The sequence below is a fragment of the Myxine glutinosa genome, chromosome 3, assembly GCF_964187855.1.
Source record: "Myxine glutinosa chromosome 3, kmMyxGlut1.1, whole genome shotgun sequence".
Classification (NCBI taxonomy): Eukaryota; Metazoa; Chordata; class Myxini; order Myxiniformes; family Myxinidae; genus Myxine; species Myxine glutinosa.
The window spans coordinates 177,838,101-177,862,715 of NC_136263.1; the positions used below are offsets into that span (position 1 = coordinate 177,838,101).

The 24,615-nt window shown below is 47.1% G+C and overlaps 2 protein-coding genes across 3 annotated transcripts in view; one reads left to right on the forward strand and one right to left on the reverse strand.

Annotated features, from left to right (window-relative positions):
* Positions 1–24,615, forward strand: part of CFAP58 (cilia and flagella associated protein 58) — a 174,439-nt gene that overhangs the window by 25,545 nt on the left and 124,279 nt on the right. The window lies entirely within an intron of this gene.
* On the reverse strand, positions 21,404–22,935 carry LOC144891174 (uncharacterized). Its single transcript, XM_078773535.1, has 2 exons — positions 22,536–22,935; positions 21,404–22,397 (listed from the first exon to the last, which is right to left on the reverse strand). Exons 1-2 carry the CDS (start codon positions 22,902–22,904, stop codon positions 21,549–21,551), a joined length of 1,218 nt encoding a protein of 405 aa, XP_078629661.1. The 5' UTR covers positions 22,905–22,935; the 3' UTR covers positions 21,404–21,548.

A 24,615-nucleotide genomic window follows, 5' to 3' on the forward strand; every position in this document is an offset into this window, starting at 1 on the left:
TCACCGTGTAAGTCTGATTGTCGTCCGTCCTTTATGTTGTCTGGGGTATAAGTTAAGCCTGTTTAGATAAGCTAGTATTGCACTGTGTCGCCTTCCTCTGCTGTACATTGCTTTCGTATTTTTCCTCCTCCTTGGTTTCTTTTGACTTGTAAATATTAGTAATAAATTATATTTGTTCTTCCTTACCTTCTGGATTCCTCACATCCGATCGTCTTTGTGATTTCCCCATTGAATACCTGTGGCACAATTTGGCCAACGAATAGGATCGGGTCTAGTGAATGCTAATGGTTCGAGCCGCGGCTGCTAATCCGCTCGGCAATTAACATCTTGTCCGCGGTCTCGGACGAGGTTGCTCACCTGCCTCCCTGGAGGGAGCTGGGCAGCTTCAGGACTCACGTCGGTCAGTCACAAACAAGGGGATTAATCCCCCCTTCTTAAGGGGAAAATGGGCCGACGTTGAGATCCGTAACAATATATATATATATATATATATATATATATATATATATATATATATATATATATATATATAGTTGTATAAACACATACATACTGTACATACATGACACATACATATACATACACGTGTACATATAAACGCACCTATACAAACACACATACCTAGATATATTAAGTATGTGTAAGTACTTGTAAAAGCTAGTTTATATTTGAAGTTATAACCTTAACCCATAAGCAAATGGCCTAACCTATAAGCAAAGATGGAGTCAGTAGGAGGAACCTGGATAAGATTAGGGTTTCAGCCACTACTCCACAACCCTCAAACCCATCCAGGTAGAGCCAAGTGAGCCTTACAGAAAACCTTCTGCAAGAATTAACTTCTCCCTAGACAGATAGATAAAGAAAGATAAATGAGGAGTAAAGGAGATTAAAGAAAAGAAAAATCAAGCATGAGAATGAATAAAGAGAAATGTGAAAAAGTAGAAAGAAGTGCAAAACTTTCTGCCATATACCATCTTCTGGCACATAAAAAAAATTATAGGAGAAATTTACGGGAGCAGTGTTGTAAATTAGTGCCTTAAAACACCTGAGAACGCAACAAAGAGTGTCTAAACCCCGAGGGCTTCTGGGACCCGAAATCGACCCAAAACTCCACCCGTTAAGGCAGGGCTGTAAAGTATCTCGACAAACTGCGATCAATTGTCGTACGCGTTTATTCACTCTGCCGATCAAGGCCCGATTCACAGCAGCGCCATCCGAGCTCTGGCGTAGGGATACAGCCCGGTCCCGGTGTAGGGATACAACGGTGAACATTTGCACTGCATACATGACATCCTCCCCTTTAAGTCCAAAATTACCAAGAGCAATACGTGCTAGATTTCCAGAATTGACATTTCAAAAGCAACATTTCCAAAACATGTGAAAATATGTGTGCAAACGGTTATGAGAATAATGAAAATACGTGAAAATAGAACATGTGTCAACGTGAAAAAAAAACATCTTCAAAGATTCAACCGGTCGGGTGCTTTTCTCTCACGCATTGAGCATCGCGGTGTACCAGTGGATACAGAGTCCGAGGTGATCCCTTTGGGTCGCGGTGTACCAGTGGATACAGAGGTGATTCCTTTGGTCTCCACGAAGGGTGTAGCGTTTGCAGAGGTTTTCGGGGCATCCGAGCCGGCTGGAGTGGCCACGACGATCTCCGGCAGTGGCGGGTCGAACTGTTGTCCTGACTGTGACGATGCTACAGGCTCCATCGACTCACAGTGACGGTAGGTTATGTGGTCCTGATGTCGACGAATTTCGCGGCCGTCCTGCAGGCGAATCACACTGGACAGTGGACCTGGCTTCTCGATGATGTCTCCCGGTAGCCACGTCACACCTGCACCAAAATTTCGGGCAAACACTGGATCTCCAATGTTGATACATCGACTGTTGGACGTCTTATCGTGCACCAACTTTTGATTAAGCTGGCTCTGATAAACGTTTGATGATATGTCTGGTTTGAGATTGTCAAGTGTCGATCTCAAGTGTCGTTTCATCAATAACTCAGACGGAGCTGCACCGGTTGTTGATTGTGGCGTGATGCGGTATTTGAACAGGAGACGAGACAGCTTTGTTTCCAGGGTTCCCTCCTGAAGTTTCTGCAATCCGGATTTGATGATTCCCACGGATCGTTCGGCCAAGCCATTTGAAGCCTGGTGATGTGGGCTGACAAACTTATGTTTGATGCCGTTCCGACGTATGAACTTGGCAAACTCGGTACTGGAAAAACACGAACCGTTATCACTCACGATCATCCTGGGCAGACCATGAGTGGCGTAGCAGCGTCTGAGTCTTTCGATGACAATGGCTGACGTAGTACCACGCGTCACATAGGCATCGATCCATTTTGTGTGCGCGTCCGTAATTATTAGAATCATGCTGCCGTTAATAGGCCCGGCCTAAGCGAGATGCAGGCGATGCCATGGTTCGCTGGGCCATTCCCAGGGATGCAGTGGCGCTTTCGCAGGTGTATTCCGGGTGCTCTGGCAGGGGTAACAATGTTGAACATGATGCTCGATATCAGCATCAAGATTCGGCCACCACACATAGTTTCTGGCGAGTGACTTCATCTTCACAATCCCGGGGTGACGGTCATGGATTTCATCCATGACCCTGGAACGCAGATTTTTCGGGATCACGACACGACATCCCCAGAGTAGGCAACCATTTTCCACGCTGAGTTCGTTTTTACGTGCTTTAAAAGCCGCAAAATCTGGGTCACCCTCAGGTAGCAAATGCCATCCAAGCTGTACAGCCTGGACAGTTCTGGACAGAACGGGGTCTCATCGAGTATGAGTGCGGATCTGGCCGGAATCGACAGCACAATCTTCCAGATGATCCATCAGTGCGATAATGGATCCTGGTGTAGGCGAATCATCAACGGATTCTGGAAGGGGTAACCGACTCATGGCATCTGCATTTGTGATAGACGAACCGGGCTTATAACATATGGTGTAGTCATAAGCAGCGAGAAACAGGGACCAGCGGATGATCCTGGGCGGTAGTGTGTCAGATGTCGCCTTAGTTGGACCAAACAGACTGATCAGCGGCTTGTGATCAGTGCGAATCATGAAATGATGTCCAAGAAGGTACTGGCGAAATTTGCCGATGCCGAAAACGATTCCCAATCCTTCCTTGTCAAGTTGGGAATAGTTTTTCTCTGCCGGGGACAACGTTCTGGATGCAAATGCAACCGGTCTTTCCGTACCATCAGGCATCATGTGCGATAATACACTCCCCACTCCATACCGACAGGCATCGCATGTCAGCACAAGATCCTTCTCTGGATCAAAATGAATGAGAACATTGGACGATTTGAGCAGATCCTTAGAGGTCTGGAATGCTGATTGTTCAGTAGACCCCCAGCTCCAGGAGACTCCTTTCCTCAAAAGCCGATAAAGGGGGCCCAAAACGTCGGTCACATTCGGGATGTAACGACCATAGAACTGAAGCAAACCGAGGTATGACTTCAATTCGGTCACATCTCGTGGAGAAGGAGCATCCTTGATAGCTCGGACTTTCTCATCTGTCGGGTGTAGACCCTCGGCATCAATCGTATGACCCAGGTACGTGACTGATGGCACCATAAACTTGCACTTGTCTCGACGCAAACGTAGGCCGGAGTCCGAAATCTTCTTCAGAACTCTCTCCAGGTTCTGTAGATGTTCCGCGTCCGTACGACCAGTAACCAGAATATCATCCTGGTAACAAACGACGTTGCGTTCGGCGGCAAACAAACTGTCCATGACACGCTGATAAATTCCAGGTGCAGATTTCACTCCAAAACTAAGTCGGTGGTACCTATACAACCCACGATGCGTGTTGATGGTAAGATACTGTTTCGAATTCTCGTCCAAGCAGAGCTGTAGATAGGCAGATTTGAGATCGAGTTTCGTAAAAGTCTTGCCTCCCGTGAGACGAGCATAGAGGTCTTCGATCCTCGGGATTGGATATTTATCCAATGAAGAACACCTGTTCACGGTCATTTTATAATCTCCACATATGCGGATGGACTGGTCCGATTTTATGACCGGAACGATGGGCGCCGCCCATTCGGCACACTGGATTTGCTCGATGATCCCCAGATTTTCAAGATGATCCAGTTCCTTGTCAATCCGCTCACGCAGGGCGAAAGGGACTGGGCGAGCCCTGCAAAATATAGGATTGGCATCCCGGTCAACCCTGAGTTTAGCCGTATGTCCTTTCAAGGTTCCAAGCTCATTCTTGAAGACATCCGGGTACGTATCCAGCACATTTTTGAGTGTGTATGCTGCGGTAGGAGAAACGTTGGCTGCCCGGAGTTGATGAATGCTTTCCCACTTCAGTCGAATTATGCTCAACCAGTTCCTGCCGAGTAAGGAAGGGCCCTTTCCAGGAATGACGATCAGGGGTAGGTGAAACTCACGGTTATCGTAGCCCACCGTGACATCACATGTACTGCAGGGAACAATCTTCTCACCTGTATAGGTGGAGAGTCCATAGGTAGTAGGTTTCAGATGGGGTCGGTCAGCATCACTCCACAGGTTTGTGAAAACAGCATGGCTGATGAGCGAGACGGCCGCACCAGTGTCGACCTCCATTTGCAATGGTCGATTGTTGACGACAACATTGGCAAGAAGAGGGTCCCGCCTATGGTGAGAATCAATATGAAGCAGGTCATATGATTCTGAGTTGTCGGAAACAGAGCTCACCTGGTCAAGCTCGGGTTCCTCCGAACCGATAAACTGATGAATCTTGTCAGCAGCTTTTCCTTTTCCCGATTTGCGAGTGATGCAAGCTGGAGCAATATGGCCAGTTTTCGAACAGAAATGGCAGGTGGCATCTTTGAACCGACACGTCTCCGGAGGGTGCTTTCCGTTGCACCGAAAACAGTTGTTGTGGGTTTGAGACTGCACTGGCTTCTGACGAGGAGCCTTGTTCCAACGTTGTGGCTGAACATGATCCAACCGATTCACAGCAGGGCTGGTACCAGACGAGCGAGTGGCACCGATGCTTGTAGCGTTGCGTTCAGCACTTTCCATGGAAATGGCGGTGTTTCTGGCATTTTGGAACGTCAGTCTTCTCTCAGCAAGCAGGCGTCTACGAGTGCGGTCATCGGACATGCCAACCACCAGCAAATCACGAAGCATGTCATCGATCGTGTCCCCAAACTCACACAGATGTGACAGTTTTTTGAGGTGTGCAATGAAGTCTGCGATCGACTGACCTTGCTGCTGTCTGCACATGTAAAAATTAAACCGACACAGGATGACTGAAGGAGATGGGTTGCAATGTTCCTTCAAAGCGGCCTTGAGCTCTGCATACGTGAGCTCCTGGATTGTCCGAGGCCGAATCAGGTTTTTAACGAGTGTGAACGTCTCACCTCCGCAAACGGACAGGAGGACGGCCTTCATCCGGCCTTCGGTCGCAATGCCGTTCGCCTCGAAGTAGAAAGACAACCGCTCAGAATACGTGTCAAAATCCCCCTCATGAGGGTCGAATTCATCGATATGGCCGAAAGATGTCATGGTCTAGATGTTTACCTTCGTCGCCATGTAAAGTATCTCGACAAACTGCGATCAATTGTCGTACGCGTTTATTCACTCTGCCGATCAAGGCCCGATTCACAGCAGCGCCATCCGAGCTCTGGCGTAGGGATACAACCCGGTCCCGGTGTAGGGATACAACGGTGAACATTTGCACTGCATACATGACAGGGCTCACGCTTGTACGGTCGCTGATATGCGGTTGGCAAGGTAAAGCTGAATCTCAAGATGTTTTTACCTTGACAGGTATTTCAAGCGCCTTGGGCAGCAGTGCCATCATGAACTTGGCAACAGAAACATAGCACCAATGACAAATATAGCATGCATCCATAACATTTGAGGCTGGGAAGGTTTATTTGCCATGGCCCGAGTCAGTAAAGCAAAAACAGCAGGCTGGCAGAAGTAGCCAACAAACTGGCCTTTTGTGTCCTTTTTATGCCTCACTGTCTGTCAATGTTTTTTGTTTTTATGCCACATCTATGTAAGAAGCTTGGTGTTGGCTTAGCAGTTAGGGTGCTGGCTTGGAGATCGAATGGTGCTGGCTCGAATCCTGGTCGATCGCTGAATTAATGCCAGAGGGGTTGACTCAGCCTGTCATCCCCTCTGAGGTCTGCAAATTGAGTACCAGTTCACTGGTAATTCCCTGTGTGTCACAAGAGGCGACTAACAGGGTTGGCGGCAGGAAGGGCATCCGGCCATAAAACATTGCTTCAAAAAGGGGACCACGGTGCCCGAAAAAGGCCAACCCCTACTCTGCAGAGGGGACCACGGTGCCCGAAAAAGGCCAACCCCTGCTCTGCAGGGAAAAATGGCCTCTGAAGGTGGTTCTTCCACATCTCTGAAAGAGAAATATAGTGTCAACAGCAACACAACAATTTTAATCCCAATATATTCATGAAATATTCTGAAGGGGCGTGAAAAATAATCTGTACTACAAAATGTTATGTATTACCTGCCCAAACCACGGTTACGGTGCACTTCAGAGTCTGGAGCTGGAACACGGCAGAAAGATTTGTTATTTTGCGTGTTCTAATAAACCATGGTAAAACCACGCCAATGCAATTTTAGAACAAAACAAGTTATTGTATTAACAACTCTCACATACACAATAACAATATGATTAAAGAAAGTTCAATGAAAATGTCACTTGCATCAAATGAACAATACATATGATGGTACCATCACTTCCCAATGCTCTCAAAGCAATGAACTCATGATACGCCAAACGTGAGTGGGATGTAACATTCCCCAAAGTCCTTGCACAAATCCCAACGCGGTGAAGGTCGAAATCGTGCAGAACGGCAAAACAACAGGCAGGTATTGGCGCGGCTGTGGATGAAGAGTTACGAGGTGAGAGGTCGATATGGGAATTGAGCCGATAGGAAAACCAATGCCAATCAACACGATGAGGTCGATATGGGAATCCCAATGACAAAACGAGATGTACCAAGCTGACAGCCTCTCCGAGGACAAAATGGCGTATAGGCCCCGTAATGGAGGTGCTGGCTCCCTCCAACAATGACTCACACTTGGTGATAAAACCTGAGACGCAGGTTTAATTGCATTCACAATATATGACAATGTCGCAGGCAATCTCGCGAGGGAGAAGGGAGATCTCGCGAGATCTTGGAGACGGTGGGAGGGATTTTCGAAGCTCCACACGGTCTCCACGTTTTTCGAAGTCAAGTCTGTTCACAATTGTATTTTGTCGAAACTGTATTTATCTTTCGGTGTGTGAAGTTATTGTGTGCAACTTTGGTTGTTTCTCGGTGTTTATCTTTCATAAATTGATCGTCTGTTTGCCGTGTCGCGAGCAAGGCCTTTGCCGCGTCGCGAACGATTTGAAATCGAAGTTAAGTGATTGTTCCCATTTGTATTTTCGTTAAAACTGTATTTATTTATGGTGTTGTACGTATATTGTGTCCCGACGAAGATTTTTCGGTGCAAATCTTTCATACCTGTATTGAAAATCGTGTTAATTCGTGTCGTGTCTTGAGGCCTTGTACAGTGTGTACTGTACAACCTTGAGGCTTTGTTTTTCTCTCAGTGGTCCGTCGTTTGTGATCCAATAACTTTCGTTCTCTGTATTCCCAGTCTTTTCACCCATAGCCTACTTCCTTGTGTAAATCTCAACTCAAAAAAAAAAAAAAAAAAAAAAAAAAAAAAAAAACATTTCCTTCTCTGTTCTCATTCGTTTATTCATTCTTATTCGTTCGTTCGTTCTTCGACCACGTGTTTCTCCCCCATTTCCCCAGATAGTTTTCACTCGTTAACCTTCAATGTTTACACTTTCCCCTCAAGTTATGTATTCCGTCATATTTTATAACACCTTTTTCTTCTTCTTCTTTAAAAGGCTGCTTTCGACTTGCTCACCAAATCAATTCATCCCAAAAAAAATATCCATCTCCTATAGTGCCTTTTTTCTACATTCCCTAAACTCTCCTGCACTCCATCCTCCATCCAGCGTCCTTAAATGTATTTTTAACTCGAAGGTCACAAGAAACTCATTTTGCAATAAATGTTCGTTTCCCATAAATCGTACACTTTCAAAAATCCAATCTCACCCCTCCCCTCCAAATCTTCCCCATAACCCCTCCCCTCCAAATCTTCCCCATCACCCCTCCCCTCCAAATCTTCCCCATCACCCATCCCTTTCAAATCTCCCCCCTTGCCCCCTCCCTCCTAAACTACCCCCTCACCCCTCCCCGCCAAGACGCCCCCTCGCCCCTCCCCTCCTAGACTCCTGCCTCACCCCTCCCCTCCAAATCTCCCCCATATCCCATCCCTTTCAAATCCCTCCCCTTGTCCCTTCCCTCCCAAACTCCCCCCTCACCCCTCCCCTTCAAATCTCCCCACCCTCATTGCTTCTCAATTTCCCCCCTCTCACTCCCCCTCCTCAAAGCGTCCTCCCCGCTTCTTCCCCCTTCAAACTCTCACCTCCATCTCCCCCAACCTTCTGCCTCGCTCTTCCCCCTCCTCAAATAACACCTCATTGTGGCTCACCCAATCACCATCAAACCTTTTGTCCGCCCCATCCTTCCCTTTCTCCGAGCGATTCTGAAATCTCTGACACACCTTCAACAGCTCTCCCTACCTCTTCCACCTCTTCCACATCTTACCCTACCCCTCCTCCCCCCTGTTCTGTATCTGATGCTCCCCCTTCCTCTTCATTAACGGTATGGACCTCAAACATCCGGGGCCTTCGTTCAAACTTAACTGATCTCTCCATACAGGTTGCTTCTGTCAAACCAGACGTGATCTGCTTAACAGAAACTTTCCTCCTTTATGATGTCTCTGATTCCATAGTATCTCTCCCGGGCTACTCCCTCCTCCGGTACGATAGACCTGAGCCTCGTCCTGGAGGCGGGGTTGCTATCTTTATCAAAAACTCTCTTCCTCACTCGCCCTGCACTGCACTCTCTCCACCTCACCCCCAGGAATACCTCTGGCTACGGCTTCCCCTTCGCTCCCACCTCTTGTTCATATGTGTGTTGTACCGTCCACCAAACAGTGATGACTCCATCTACATCTCGCTGTCTGATGATATGGACCAACTTCTAGCTACTCATCCCAACTCTCTCTTCCTCATATGTGGTGATTTCAACTGTCATCATGCCAGTTGGCTGGGTGTGGGTACCTCTCTCACCAGCCATGGCTCCTCAGCAAAGGACTTCTGCGACTCACTGGGACTGACACAATCTGTCAATTTCCCGACCCGGATCTCAGTCAACGGAACATCTTCTCTTCTGGACTTGGTTATGACTAACTTCCCTGAAAATGTCTGCTGCTCTTCTTCTGCTCCGATCGGATCATCTGATCATGTCCTTGTTAAAGTGGACATCTCTCTGACCATCCTCAGGGAGCCTGCTCAGCGTCGACGAGTCTGGCATTTCACTCAGGCCAACTGGCACGGTCTTCAAGCAGCCATCAATCATCTGGACTGGTCTCCCATCTCTACCACCTCTGACATCAACTCATTCTGGGAATTCTTCCAAAGTAAATTGCTCTCTCTCATGCACAGATTTATCCCATCTCGTCTTCAGTTGTCATACCCTTCCTCCCGTCCATGGTACACAGAATCTTGTGGTGAGGCTGTTGCCCAGAAACAACTTGCCTTCGTCTCCTGGAAAGCAAATCCAACGGAAGGAAATCTCATTTCCTTTCACAAAGCCCGAAACAAGTGTGTGTCCACCCTCAGGAGAGCCAGGAAACAATATCTCTCCATTCTCAAGACCGAACTCTCTTATCTGTCTCCCTCTTCCAAATCCTGGTGGCGTCTGGTCAAATCCGTTTCTGGTGTTTGTTCCCCCTCCATCCCCTCCCTTACCTCAAACGGCTACACAGCTGACTCAGCACGTGAAAAAGCTGAATGCCTCAACTCTGTGTTTGCCTCTAAATCTTGTGTCCCAAACCCATCCCTCTCTTTACCCACCATACCCAGTCATACCCTGCTGCTCCTGGACTCCGTGTCCTTTCCTCCTGACAAGGTGGAAAAGTTTCTGTCAACCCTCGACTCTGATTCTGCAACTGGACCCGACGGCATCAGCCCACGGGTCCTAAAATCCTGCTCTGCTGCTCTATCTCACCCTCTCTCTGTTCTCTTCACCCTCTCTTTTGCTCAAGGTCAACTGCCATCTGCTTGGAAATCAGCCAACATCACCGCTTTGCACAAAAAAGGTGCAAAAACAGATCCTAGCAACTACAGACCAATCAGCCTTCTCCCAATTATCAGCAAAGTCATGGAATCCATCATTGCTTCGGATATGAAATCTTTCCTCTTCTCCAATGGCTTGATCTCTGATCATCAATTTGGTTTCAGACCAGGTCACTCTACTCTGGATATGCTGCTTCTGCTGTCTCAACAATGGATGGAGGTCCTCAATGCCAAACAGGAAATTAGAGCTGTCTCCCTCGACATATCACGTGCCTTCAACACGGTCTGGCACCCCGCTCTGCTCACCAAACTCTCCTCCTTTGGTATCCATGGAAATCTCCACGCATGGCTGGCGGACTTCCTCTCTAGTCGTCGTCAACGTGTGGCCCTGAATGGGTTTCTCTCATCTCCTCTTCCTGTTCAGGCTGGAGTTCCCCAAGGCAGTGTTCTGGGCCCCGTGCTTTTTCTGGTCTTCATCAATGATCTCTCTGACTCTCTCGAAAATCCTCTCTATCTCTTTGCTGATGACTCCACTCTCTGCCGCTCCATTCCTCTTCCCTCAGATCGGCAGTCTGCTGCCTCCTCACTCTCTGAAGACCTGGACAAAATCACAGACTGGTCAAACAAGTGGAACATGTCTTTCAATCCTGACAAATCTCACACTCTTACTATGTCTCTCCGAAAAGATCGACTGGACAACCCTCCCATCTACTTTCTCAACAATCCTCTCCAAGAAGTTCTGTCGCTCAAGATTTTGGGTCTCACTATCTGCCATGATCTTTCTTGGGAAAACCACATTTCCAAGCTGGCCTCCAAAGCCAGTCGCCGACTGGGCATCCTCCGTCGTGCGAAGTCCTTCCTCGGCACACCTGAGCTCCTCACCACATACAAGGCTTTCATCCGCAGCTCAATGGAATACTGTTCTCCCCTATGGGCCGGTGCTCCTGCCTCACACCTAGCTCGGCTTCACGCTGTTGAAACCAAAGCTTTCAGAATTATTGGAATCTCCCGCGATGAAGCTATCTCTGAGGGCCTTTCACTCACTCACCGCAGGCAGGTAGGTGGTCTTTCTGTCTTCTACCGACTCCTCTCCGGCCTTGCACCCCCAGCTCTCTCTGTGCTCTGTCCCCCAAATATTCCTACAGGTCGCACAAGATCTGCCAGCAACCCTCTGATGGTTAAACTGCCGAAATCTCGGCTCTCTGCTCACCTTCACTCTTTCATTCCTCTTTTCTCCCGCCTCTGGAACAAACTCCCTCACTCCCTTCAATCCCACTCCTCCCTCCAGGTCTTTAAAACAGCTGTTCACCACCATCTCTTATCTTCCCCCATCCAAAACCTTGATCTTTTCTACCCCCGCTAATTCACCCCAGATCCACCTTGTTTGAAATTCCTACTTCTTTCCTGGAAGTCCTGGCAGTGTCCATATGTTTTATACCTCTCCCACCGCCCCCTTCCCATGCCCCCCCCCCCCCAAAGCCCTCGCCCTCTCTCAGATCTCTCGATGTCTCCATGTCTCTCGGTCCCTGCTCTCAAATGTTGTGTTTGTGTCCTTCCCCCTCTCTCCCCATCTTGTCTACCGCTCCCGATGTTATATGTTTTATGTGTCGGTTTGTCTTTCTGTGTGATTAATGTTCGCTCTTTCACGAGCCTCGATATTGTATACAAAAAAAAAAAAAAAAAAAAAAATCCCTTTCCCGGGAAGCCTCAACTCATTTGCGACCAATATCAAAAAAAGTCCGTTCGCAGCCTTGATGCGACGTTACGGCTGTATCTCCCTCTCCCTGCCAATCTCGACTCTCCTATCCTCTTCCGGCCTCTTTGCCGCATCTTCCTTTCTCCTTCACAAACATTCATTTTTACCTTTTACTAAAATCATCTCCATATCACACAAAAATCTTAACAATAATATTACCTGAAACTAAAAATCCTGACAGTATATAATAACAACAAAGGCGGAAGTGACGGATCCGTAACAAAGAGATGTTTGTCTGTCTGTGTGTCACCCTTTTTCTCAGAGATGGCCAAACGTATCATCGTCAAACCTTCAGAGATTCATCAGTGAGTGCCAGGGAATGTTTTCGGCTAAAAAAGTCTTTTTTGAAAATCTGCAAAAATAACGATTGATGTTTTTGGATTGTTTTAAATAGCTTTTAGTGCCTAAGCCTTTGTAACTATGTGAAAGGTAACATTGAATAATCCCTGACCCCATTCGTTAGTGGGTGTACGAAAGTGTTTTGGGGCCTCCACAAACGGGAAAAAAAAATTCCAGTTGCAACTGCGAAACCAGAAAGCATCTGAAAATACCAAGCCCGTCCTCGTCCGTTGGTATTCAGACTTCTTCTTCTTCTTCCGTATGCTCAAAATAACGAAAATAGTTTTGCAAAAACACAAAATTAAAATTTCTGATTTCATGCAGCCTTGACCTTTGACCTTTAGATCTTAAAAAAAAACAGTCTGGTTCTAGCTTTTGATTTGTGAACAAATTAATTGACCCAATATGCAAATGATTAAAATTTCAGGTCAATCGCATGAAAATTGATGATTTTATGTGATACTGACGCTTGACCCTTTGACAAAATTATTAATTTACCTTCTCCATATTCTCATAATAAAGCTTTGGTGAAAATTTGATGACAAAAATCAAATGGTAAAAAGGTTACAGCCTTGACACGGACACTGCACGCACATACGGACACACACACACACACACACACACACACACACACACGGACACACACAAGCACACACACACACACAAACACACGGGGACACACCCACATACACACACAAACACAAACACAAACACGGGGACACACACACACACATGGGGAAACACAAACACACACATGGGTACACACACACACACACACATGGGGAAACACAAACACACACATACACACGGGGACACACATCCAGGAACTAACAAACACACACGGGGACACACACACACAAACACACACACGCACACACAGGGACACACACACAGACACAAACACACAAGGGGACACACACACATAGGGACACACAAACATACACATGGGGACACACAAACATACACATGGGGACACACAAACATACACATGGGGACACACAAACATACACATGGGGACACACATACACACGGGGACACACATCCAGGAACACACAAACACACACGGGGACACACACACACAAACACACACACATGGGGACACACATACACACAAGGACACACATCCAGGAACTAACCAACACACATGGGGACACACACACACACAAACACACACACACACACACACACACACGGGGATACACACACACACGGGGACCACACGGGGATACACACAAACACACAGGGACACACACACAGACACAAACACAAACAGGGATACACACACACACACACACAAACACACACACACACACACACACACTCACACACACACACACACACACACACACACACACACACACACACAAACACACACACAAACACACACACACGGGGATACACACACACACGGGACCACACGGGGATACACACACACATACGGGGACACACACAAACACACAGGACACACACACAGACACAAACACACAGAGGGATACACACACACACACACACACACACACACACACAAACACACACACACACACACTCACACACACACACACACACTCACACACACACACACACAAACACACACACAAACACACACACACGGGGATACACACACACACGGGGACCACACGGGGATACACACACACATACGGGGACACACACACACAACTGCATTATTGCCAACTGCATTGGGCGGTTTTCTTCACCCCAAAACTCCATTACGCACGCGGTCAGCTCGGATAAGAAAGGCGTGTCTCCGCCCCTCGTCATCAGGAGGTGGAGCCAGGAAGCCCTTGCGCCCAATCAGGACTCGGTGGGCACGGCTTGGTAAGGTGTGGTCATGGCTTGGTAGGGCGTGGCTATATAACCCCCAGCGCGACGCCACCGTGGAGACGATTTGAGGAAGGGACGATTTGAGGAAGGGACAATTTGAGGAAGGAGACGATTGAGGAAAGAGACGATTGAGGAAGCGGATGACCGAGGAAGCTCCCACGATCCACTGAGTAAGGAGTCCACCGCAGCGGAATCCACCGCAGCTTTTGACCATGGCAGCTTTGAGCGGTGACGGCAGTTGCGGCCACGAATCAACGTCGCCGTGCGGAGACGATTGAGGAGGGTCGGCGGCTGCTCACCTCAGGCCGCGCGATCATACCAACCACCCGCATCCTTCCCGCCTTGTGATCCCACCTCCTCGTCCGTCCAGCCCTCCACCTCCTGCCATTCGTTCCTGTCATCATTCACCGTGTAAGTCTGATTGTCGTCCGTCCTTTATGTTGTCTGGGGTATAAGTTAAGCCTGTTTAGATAAGCTAGTATTGCACTGTGTCGCCTTCCTCTTCTGTACATTGCTTTCGTATTTTTCCTCCTCCTTGGTTTCTTTTGACTTGTAAATATTAATAATAAATTATATTTGTTCTTCCTTACCTTCTGGTTTCCTCACATCCGATCGTCTTTGTGATTTCCCCATTGAATACCTGTGGCACGATTTGGCCAACGAATAGGATCGGGTCTAGTGGATGCTAATGGTTCGAGCCGCGGCTGCTAATCCGCTCGGCAATTAACATCTTGTCCGCGGTCTCGGACGAGGTTGCTCACCTGCCTCCCTGGAGGGAGCTGGGCAGCTTCAGGACTCACGTCGGTCAGTCACAAACAAGGGGATTAATCCCCCCTTCTTAAGGGGGAAAAGGGGCCGACGTTGAGATCCGTAAATATATATATATATATATATATATATATATATATATATATATATATATATATATATATATATATATATATATATATACATATATATATATATATACATATATATATATATATATATATATATATATATACATATATATATATATATATATATATATATATACATATATATATATATATATATATATATATATATATATATATATATATATAGTTGTATAAACACATACATACTGTACATACATGACACATACATATACATACACGTGTACATATAAACGCACCTATACAAACACACATACCTAGATATATTAAGTATGTGTAAGTACTTGTAAAAGCTAGTTTATATTTGAAGTTATAACCTTAACCCATAAGCAAATGGCCTAACCTATAAGCAAAGATGGAGTCAGTAGGAGGAACCTGGATAAGATTAGGGTTTCAGCCACTACTCCACAACCCTCAAACCCATCCAGGTTGAGCCAAGTGAGCCTTACAGAAAACCTTCTGCAAGAATTAACTTCTCCCTAGACAGATAGATAAAGAAAGATAAATGAGGAGTAAAGGAGATTAAAGAAAAGAAAAATCAAGCATGAGAATGAATAAAGAGAAATGTGAAAAAGTAGAAAGAAGTGCAAAACTTTCTGCCATATACCATCTTCTGGCACATAAAAAAAATTATAGGAGAAATTTACGGGAGCAGTGTTGTAAATTAGTGCCTTAAAACACCTGAGAACGCAACAAAGAGTATCTCAACCCCGAGGGCTTCTGGGACCCGAAATCGACCCAAAACTCCACCCGTTAAGGCAGGGCTCACGCTTGTACGGTCGCTGATATGCGGTTGGCAAGGTAAAGCTGAATCTCAAGATGTTTTTACCTTGACAGGTATTTCAAGCGCCTTGGGCAGCAGTGCCATCATGAACTTGGCAACAGAAACATAGCACCAATGACATATATAGCATGCATCCATAACATTTGAGGCTGGGAAGGTTTATTTGCCATGGCCCGAGTCAGTAAAGCAAAAACAGCAGGCTGGCAGAAGTAGCCAACAAACTGGCCTTTTGTGTCCTTTTTATGCCTCACTGTCTGTCAATGTTTTTTGTTTTTATGCCACATCTATGTAAGAACCTTGGTGTTGGCTTAGCAGTTAGGGTGCTGGCTTGGAGATCGAATGGTGCTGGCTCGAATCCTGGTCGATCGCTGAATTAATGCCAGAGGGGTTGACTCAGCCTGTCATCCCCTCTGAGGTCTACAAATTGAGTACCAGTTCACTGGTAATTCCCTGTGTGTCACAAGAGGCGACTAACAGGGTTGGCGGCAGGAAGGGCATCCGGCCATAAAACATTGCTTCAAAAAGGGGACCACGGTGCCCGAAAAAGGCCAACCCCTACTCTGCAGAGGGGACCACGGTGCCCGAAAAAGGCCAACCCCTGCTCTGCAGGGAAAAATGGCCTCTGAAGGTGGTTCTTCCACATCTCTGAAAGAGAAATATAGTGTCAACAGCAACACAACAATTTTAATCCCAATATATTCATGAAATATTCTGAAGGGGCGTGAAAAATAATCTGTACTACAAAATGTTACGTATTACCTGCCCAAACCACGGTTACGGTGCACTTCAGAGTCTGGAGCTGGAACACGGCAGAAAGATTTGTTATTTTGCGTGTTCTAATAAACCATGGTAAAACCACGCCAATGCAATTTTAGAACAAAACAAGTTATTGTATTAACAACTCTCACATACACAATAACAACATGATTAAAGAAAGTTCAATGAAAATGTCACTTGCATCAAATGAACAATACATATGATGGTACCATCACTTCCCAATGCTCTCAAAGCAATGAACTCATGATACGCCAAACGTGAGTGGGATGTAACATTCCCCAAAGTCCGTGCACAAATCCCAACGCGGTGAAGGTCGAAATCGTGCAGAACGGCAAAACAACAGGCAGGTATTGGCGCGGCTGTGGATGAAGAGTTACGAGGTGAGAGGTCGATATGGGAATTGAGCCGATAGGAAAACCAATGCCAATCAACACGATGAGGTCGATATGGGAATCCCAATGACAAAACGAGATGTACCAAGCTGACAGCCTCTCCGAGGACAAAATGGCGTATAGGCCCCGTAATGGAGGTGCTGGCTCCCTCCAACAATGACTCACACTTGGTGATAAAACCTGAGACGCAGGTTTAATTGCATTCACAATATATGACAATGTCGCAGGCAATCTCGCGAGGGAGAAGGGAGATCTCGCGAGATCTTGGAGACGGTGGGAGGGATTTTCGAAGCTCCACACGGTCTCCACGTTTTTCGAAGTCAAGTCTGTTCACAATTGTATTTTGTCGAAACTGTATTTATCTTTCGGTGTGTGAAGTTATTGTGTGCAACTTTGGTTGTTTCTCGGTGTTTATCTTTCATAAATTGATCGTCTGTTTGCCGTGTCGCGAGCAAGGCCTTTGCCGCGTCGCGAACGATTTGATCTTTATCAAAAACTCTCTTCCTCACTCGCCCTGCACTGCACTCTCTCCACCTCACCCCCAGGAATACCTCTGGCTACGGCTTCCCCTTCGCTCCCACCTCTTGTTCATATGTGTGTTGTACCGTCCACCAAACAGTGATGACTCCATCTACATCTCGCTGTCTGATGATATGGACCAACTTCTAGCTACTCATCCCAACTCTCTCTTCCTCATATGTGGTGATTTCAACTGTCATCATGCCAGTTGGCTGGGTGTGGGTACCTCTCTCACCAGCCATGGCTCCTCAGCAAAGGACTTCTGCGACTCACTGGGACTGACACAATCTGTCAATTTCCCGACCCGGATCTCAGTCAACGGAACATCTTCTCTTCTGGACTTGGTTATGACTAACTTCCCTGAAAATGTCTGCTGCTCTTCTTCTGCTCCGATCGGATCATCTGATCATGTCCTTGTTAAAGTGGACATCTCTCTGACCATCCTCAGGGAGCCTGCTCAGCGTCGACGAGTCTGGCATTTCACTCAGGCCAACTGGCACGGTCTTCAAGCAGCCATCAATCATCTGGACTGGTCTCCCATCTCTACCACCTCTGACATCAACTCATCCTGGGAATTCTTCCAAAGTAAATTGCTCTCTCTCATGCACAGATTTATCCCATCTCGTCTTCAGTTGTCATACCCTTCCTCCCGTCCATGGTACACAGAATCTTGTGGTGAGGCTGTTGCCCAGAAACAACTTGCCTTCGTCTCCTGGAAAGCAAATCCAACGGAAGGAAATCTCATTTCCTTTCACAAAGCCCGAAACAAGTGTGTGTCCACCCTTAGGAGAGCCAGGAAACAATATCTCTCCGTTCTCAAGACCGAACTCTCTTATCTGTCTCCCTCTTCCAAATCCTGGTGGCGTCTGGTCAAATCCGTTTCTGGTGTTTGTTCCCCCTCCATCCCCTCCCTTACCTCAAACGGCTACACAGCTGACTCAGCACGTGAAAAAGCTGAATGCCTCAACTCTGTGTTTGCCTCTAAATCTTGTGTCCCAAACCCATCCCTCTCTTTACCCACCATACCCAGTCGTACCCTGCTGCTCCTGGACTCCGTGTCCTTTCCTCCTGACAAGGTGGAAAAGTTTCTGTCAACCCTCGACTCTGATTCTGCAACTGGACCCGACGGCATCAGCCCACGGGTCCTAAAATCCTGCTCTGCTGCTCTATCTCACCCTCTCTCTGTTCTCTTCACCCTCTCTTTTGCTCAAGGTCAACTGCCATCTGCTTGGAAATCAGCCAACATCACCGCTTTGCACAAAAAAGTTGCAAAAACAGATCCTAGCAACTACAGACCAATCAGCCTTCTCCCAATTATCAGCAAAGTCATGGAATCCATCATTGCTTCGGATATGAAATCTTTCCTCTTCTCCAATGGCTTGATCTCTGATCATCAATTTGGTTTCAGACCAGGTCACTCTACTCTGGATATGCTGCTTCTGCTGTCTCAACAATGGATGGAGGTCCTCAATGCCAAACAGGAAATTAGAGCTGTCTCCCTCGACATATCACGTGCCTTCAACACGGTCTGGCACCCCGCTCTGCTCACCAAACTCTCCTCCTTTGGTATCCATGGAAATCTCCACGCATGGCTGGCGGACTTCCTCTCTAGTCGTCGTCAACGTGTGGCCCTGAATGGGTTTCTCTCATCTCCTCTTCCTGTTCAGGCTGGAGTTCCCCAAGGCAGTGTTCTGGGCCCCGTGCTTTTTCTGGTCTTCATCAATGATCTCTCTGACTCTCTCGAAAATCCTCTCTATCTCTTTGCTGATGACTCCACTCTCTGCCGCTCCATTCCTCTTCCCTCAGATCGGCAGTCTGCTGCCTCCTCACTCTCTGAAGACCTGGACAAAATCACAGACTGGTCAAACAAGTGGAACATGTCTTTCAATCCTGACAAATCTCACACTCTTACTATGTCTCTCCGAAAAGATCGACTGGACAACCCTCCCATCTACTTTCTCAACAATCCTCTCCAAGAAGTTCTGTCGCTCAAGATTTTGGGTCTCACTATCTGCCATGATCTTTCTTGGGAAAACCACATTTCCAAGCTGGCCTCCAAAGCCAGTCGCCGACTGGGCATCCTCCGTCGTGCGAAGTCCTTCCTCGGCACACCTGAGCTCCTCACCACATACAAGGCTTTCATCCGCAGCTCAATGGAATACTGTTCTCCCCTATGGGCTGGTGCTCCTGCCTCACACCTAGCTCGGCTTCACGCTGTTGAAACCAAAGCTTTCAGAATTATTGGAATCTCCCGCGATGAAGCTATCTCTGAGGGCCTTTCTCTCACTCACCGCAGGCAGGTAGGTGGTCTTTCTGTCTTCTACCGACTCCTCTCCGGCCTTGCACCCCCAGCTCTCTCTGTGCTCTGTCCCCCAAATATTCCTACAGGTCGCACAAGATCTGCCAGCAACCCTCTGATGGTTAAACTGCCGAAATCTCGGCTCTCTGCTCACCTTCACTCTTTCATTCCTCTTTTCTCCCGCCTCTGGAACAAACTCCCTCACTCCCTTCAATCCCACTCCTCCCTCCAGGTCTTTAAAACAGCTGTTCACCACCATCTCTTATCTTCCCCCATCCAAAACCTTGAGCTTTTCTACCCCCGCTAATTCACCCCAGATCCACCTTGTTTGAAATTCCAACTTCTTTCCTGGAAGTCCTGGCAGTGTCCATATGTTTTATACCTCTCCCACCGCCCCCTTCCCATGACCCCCCCCCCCCCCCAAAGCCCTCGCCCTCTCTCAGATCTCTCGATGTCTCCATGTCTCTCGGTTCCTGCTCTCAAATGTTGTGTTTGTGTCCTTCCCCCTCTCTCCCCATCTTGTCTACCGCTCCCGATGTTATATGTTTTATGTGTCGGTTTGTCTTTCTGTGTGATTAATGTTCGCTCTTTCACGAGCCTCGATCTTGTATACAAAAAAAAAAAAAAAAAAAAAAATCCCTTTTCCGGGAAGCCTCAACTCATTTGCGACCAATATCAAAAAAAGTCCGTTCGCAGCCTTGATGCGACGTTACGGCTGTATCTCCCTCTCCCTGCCAATCTCGACTCTCCTATCCTCTTCCGGCCTCTTTGCCGCATCTTCCTTTCTCCTTCACAAACATTCATTTTTACCTTTTACTAAAATCATCTCCATATCACACAAAAATCTTAACAATAATATTACCTGAAACTAAAAATCCTGACAGTATATAATAACAACAAAGGCGGAAGTGACGGATCCGTAACAAAGAGATGTTTGTCTGTCTGTGTGTCACCCTTTTTCTCAGAGATGGCCAAACGTATCATCGTCAAACCTTCAGAGATTCATCAGTGAGTGCCAGGGAATGTTTTCGGCTAAAAAAATCTTTTTTGAAAATCTGCAAAAATAACGATTGATGTTTTTGGATTGTTTTAAATAGCTTTTAGTGCCTAAGCCTTTGTAACTATGTGAAAGGTAACATTGAATAATCCCTGACCCCATTCGTTAGTGGGTGTACGTAAGTGTTTTGGGGCCTCCACAAACGGGAAAAAAAAATTCCAGTTGCAACTGCGAAACCAGAATAGTCTAGTAGGAAGACTAGGTCCCCCTGCACCCCCCGGAGATATACTTCTAATCAGTGTTTCTAGATTGGAAAGAATGTGTAGAAAATGACTAGCTATGGCCCCAAGCTGAAAACATGTCCCACATACCATTTTTATGCAAATTACTGCTGCCATTATCAAAAAAACGATTTTTGACATATCTCAGCCAATATTGCAGATAATTGAAAAATGAAGGTGTCTAGACCCATGTTTTGAAGGGCATAGATCATGATAGAACTATTCATAACATGATTACATGTGTCTATGGTATACTAGTATGCTAATTAGTGCTTTATTTACAAAATAATCACAGTTTTACGAAATAATAGACTCATATTAAGGTCCGTCTACACAGACGTTAACACAAAGTTTTATTTTTCTAAATATTACAACTGTCAAAATAGTCCTAGCACTCAATGTGACCACTCTTCTCTTGCTTGTTTTAGATAAACATCATTAGCATTAGTGATTCTACACTGAGTCAGTCATCATCATTTTCATCGAAATCGTCAGAGTCAAACTCTTCTTCTCCTTCCTCTTCCTCCTCCTCTTCGTGCTCTCCTGTGTTCAGAAGATCCACCAGTGAGGTTGGTAGGATGGGACCACTGGACCACATTGGTTTCAACAGTCCTTCATCAGTCCTTATCCATCCTTGCTCCTCATAAGGTTTTGGCTTTTCGATGATAGGTTGATCGGCTCTTTTGTACAATGCTACGCGGTGGTTCACACGCTGGATGTGCGGCTTCAGGGCAGACTGGCATGGAGGAAGGCGAGCCAGATCAACCTTGGACTTGGATGTGAGGGTCTTGTCCTCTCCCACCATTTTTCGTAGCAGCTTGGCACGGACAATGTCCACTGATGACTCGCGACTCTGGCCGTACATCACACAGGTGAATTTTTCTAACTGCCTCTCCACCTCAGGGTTGGCATCCCAGTTGTCACCCAGTTCACCGAATGCCCTGTGAAACCTGGGATTCTTCTCCAGCTTTTTCAAGGGCCCGACTTTTCCCTTCCCTTTGAAGGCACTGGTGCAGTCTTCTCCGCTGAACACATAGTACCCCAGGAGAGTGGCACAGTAGTCCTCTCCCAGGGATTCTGCCAGCTCAGAGACGTTGACAAGTTGGCGATGCTTCCCTGACCCTGTATCCAGGTACACCGTCAGCTTGATGTTGTGGGCATGGTGGAGCAGGATCAGGAGGATGTCTGTGTCCGGTGTTCTGACTACAGCGTTCTTGTATCCGATGGTAGCAGCATGATGGAGGTACAGAACCACCCTGGTATCAGTCTCTTCCTGGTTGCTGTAGATCGTGGGGAGTTCACGTACCTCGACCTGAAACACAAAAAGGCACCGCATTTCAATCACCAGTCACTGCCAGTTTCAGATCTAGACAAACATCACAGGTAATCACCTTTTTTTCAGGAAAAATTACAAATTGAATCGCCATTCACGAAGGGCTTTCAATTTTACCTTGCCATTCGTTGAGGCAAGTTGGTGGGCCTTCCCCTCCACGATCAGCACAGCCATCTCTGTTCTCTCCAGCCTGGTAGCTGCCTCTTGTCCACTCCACACTTTCAGAAGAAGCTGGCACATCTGCTTTTTGTTGTCGTCATTTGCAAGGAACATTTTGAAGTCATATGGCTTCCTGGTTGCTGGTCCAGCCAGAATGATCTTCTCTGAGCTGCCCCGCCTCAGCCTTTCCTGCGCTTTGATTGACTCAGGATGGTAACTGTCAGTGGAGAACAGAAAGTGCTGCTTGGCCACCATCTGATCAAGCACCTGCAAGCATATCTCACCACATGTTGGGGGAAGGTTGGCAAGGGTATGCAGCAGCGCCATTCCATCCTGGATGAACAGGGCATCCTTGGGGTATTGCAGATCTTGTGGTGTGGCAAATTCATTTGGCCAGCGCCAGATGATGGGAAGGGCTTTCATGCAGACACCCAGATCAAATGTATTCAGGACCCATCTCTGACCCACCTCAGCAGTTGCTGCCTCGGAACGCTTCAGTAGCTCACGAACAACTGCGTTGTCTGTGATCGGTTGGTGGATAGGCGTGCAGTAGTCGACTGTTGATTTGCTGGGTGGGGGAGAACCAGTTGCAGAGGTGAAACCCCCTAGCCCAGGCACAGGCTGCAGGCCACAGCTTCCGATGTATCTGATGAAGAGCCAGATGTAGTACTCTTGCATCGTAGTGGCATAGACTGTGTCATTCTCTGCTGGCGGTGTGAATGATGAGCCTTCAGGGAACTTCGGGCCAACGCGAGTAAAGTGCAAGGGTGGGAGAGTTTTTGGTGTGTCGACCTTCAGGCTACGCTGTTGTGACCTATTGATGGTAGGTAGCATTCGGTCCTTGCTGCTCTCGAACCCGGGCTTGACCTCCTGCACCATGATTCCTCCAGCACTGTTTACAATGTTGCTGCCGTGCACACTGGTAGTGGTTTTATTCAAGTTGTCCCACTCACAGTGGAATACAAGGTTGCCCTCTCCTGTCACAATTTGTGGTGTACGATAAGTTGAGACTTCATCCAGGACCTTGGCGAGAGCAGTTTCCAACTCCAAGGCGAAATCGTAGCTCTCAGAGTGTCCAAGCCTGTGTAGTATTGTGGTGAGCTGTTTGCTTCGGAACAGGTGCCTTACAGTCACACAGAGGAGAATGTGCTTTGGTAACTTCCATTTTCCATCTGACACTGCACGGCACAGATCTTGTCCAATGGAGAAGACCAGACGCTTCACCTTTTCTGTCTCGATGCCCTCCTTGCCAGTCATTAGCACGCTGAGAAAGCGGACAAGGTCTGGAGGTAGGATGTCTTCAGGATTGAGCTCCATGTCTTCAGCTGTTGGTGGCCATGGTTGGTCTTTACACTCTCTGAAAGCCTGTAGAATACCCTGGCGAAGTTGGAGGGCAACATTTTGGTTCTTGTTTGTGCTTCCGAGTGTGAATGCTCGTGCGAGAGCATTGGAAACTGTTATGTTTGAGCTGTGCACAAGCCAGAAAGAAATGACATCACATTTGTCATGATCAACCTTCGTGAAGTGGATATGCTCCTTGATTGGGTCATTCTGTAGGCGTTTCAGTAGTTTCTCTGACCGATAATTTGAGTTCTCATATCCATTCAGTTTCAGTTCCTCGACATAGAGCAAGCGCAAGGAAGAAAGCTGTAGAACTTTATTCTGCTGGATGACCTGGGTTTGAATGTGTTCCAGTACTGAGTTGAATGCCTTTTCATGGGCGGCTGACATGCAAGCCTGCTCCTTTGGTGCTTCGGCTCTGTGAATCGCACGCTCATAGTTGTAGAATGCTGTGCGGAAAGCTTTAAAACATGACGGATGGTGTTTGGCCTCACATGCAAAGAGGTCTTTGTTTTTCACCTTTCGATGGAGTCGATAGAGACCCATTTTCTCAGCCCGTGTTTCGATTTGCTCCCATGCATTTTCTTTGTTTTTAAAGGATGGGAAGGTTGTAGGCCTCTCAGTATTGCGATGAGCATCTTTGGTCTCAACTTTCTCACAAAATATACACTCTGGCGGGAAGATGGGTTCAGCAGAA

What these genes read in the sequence shown, in the direction of transcription:
- LOC144891174 (XM_078773535.1), bottom strand. Translation starts at nt 22,904, where the DNA reads ATGGCGCTGCTGCATACCCTTGCCAACCTTCCCCCAACATGTGGTGAG. An exon ending in TTGCCTCAACGAATGGCAAG is followed by an intron (nt 22,398 to 22,535) that starts GTAAAATTGAAA and finishes TTTGTGTTTCAG; the next exon opens with GTCGAGGTACGTGAACTCCC.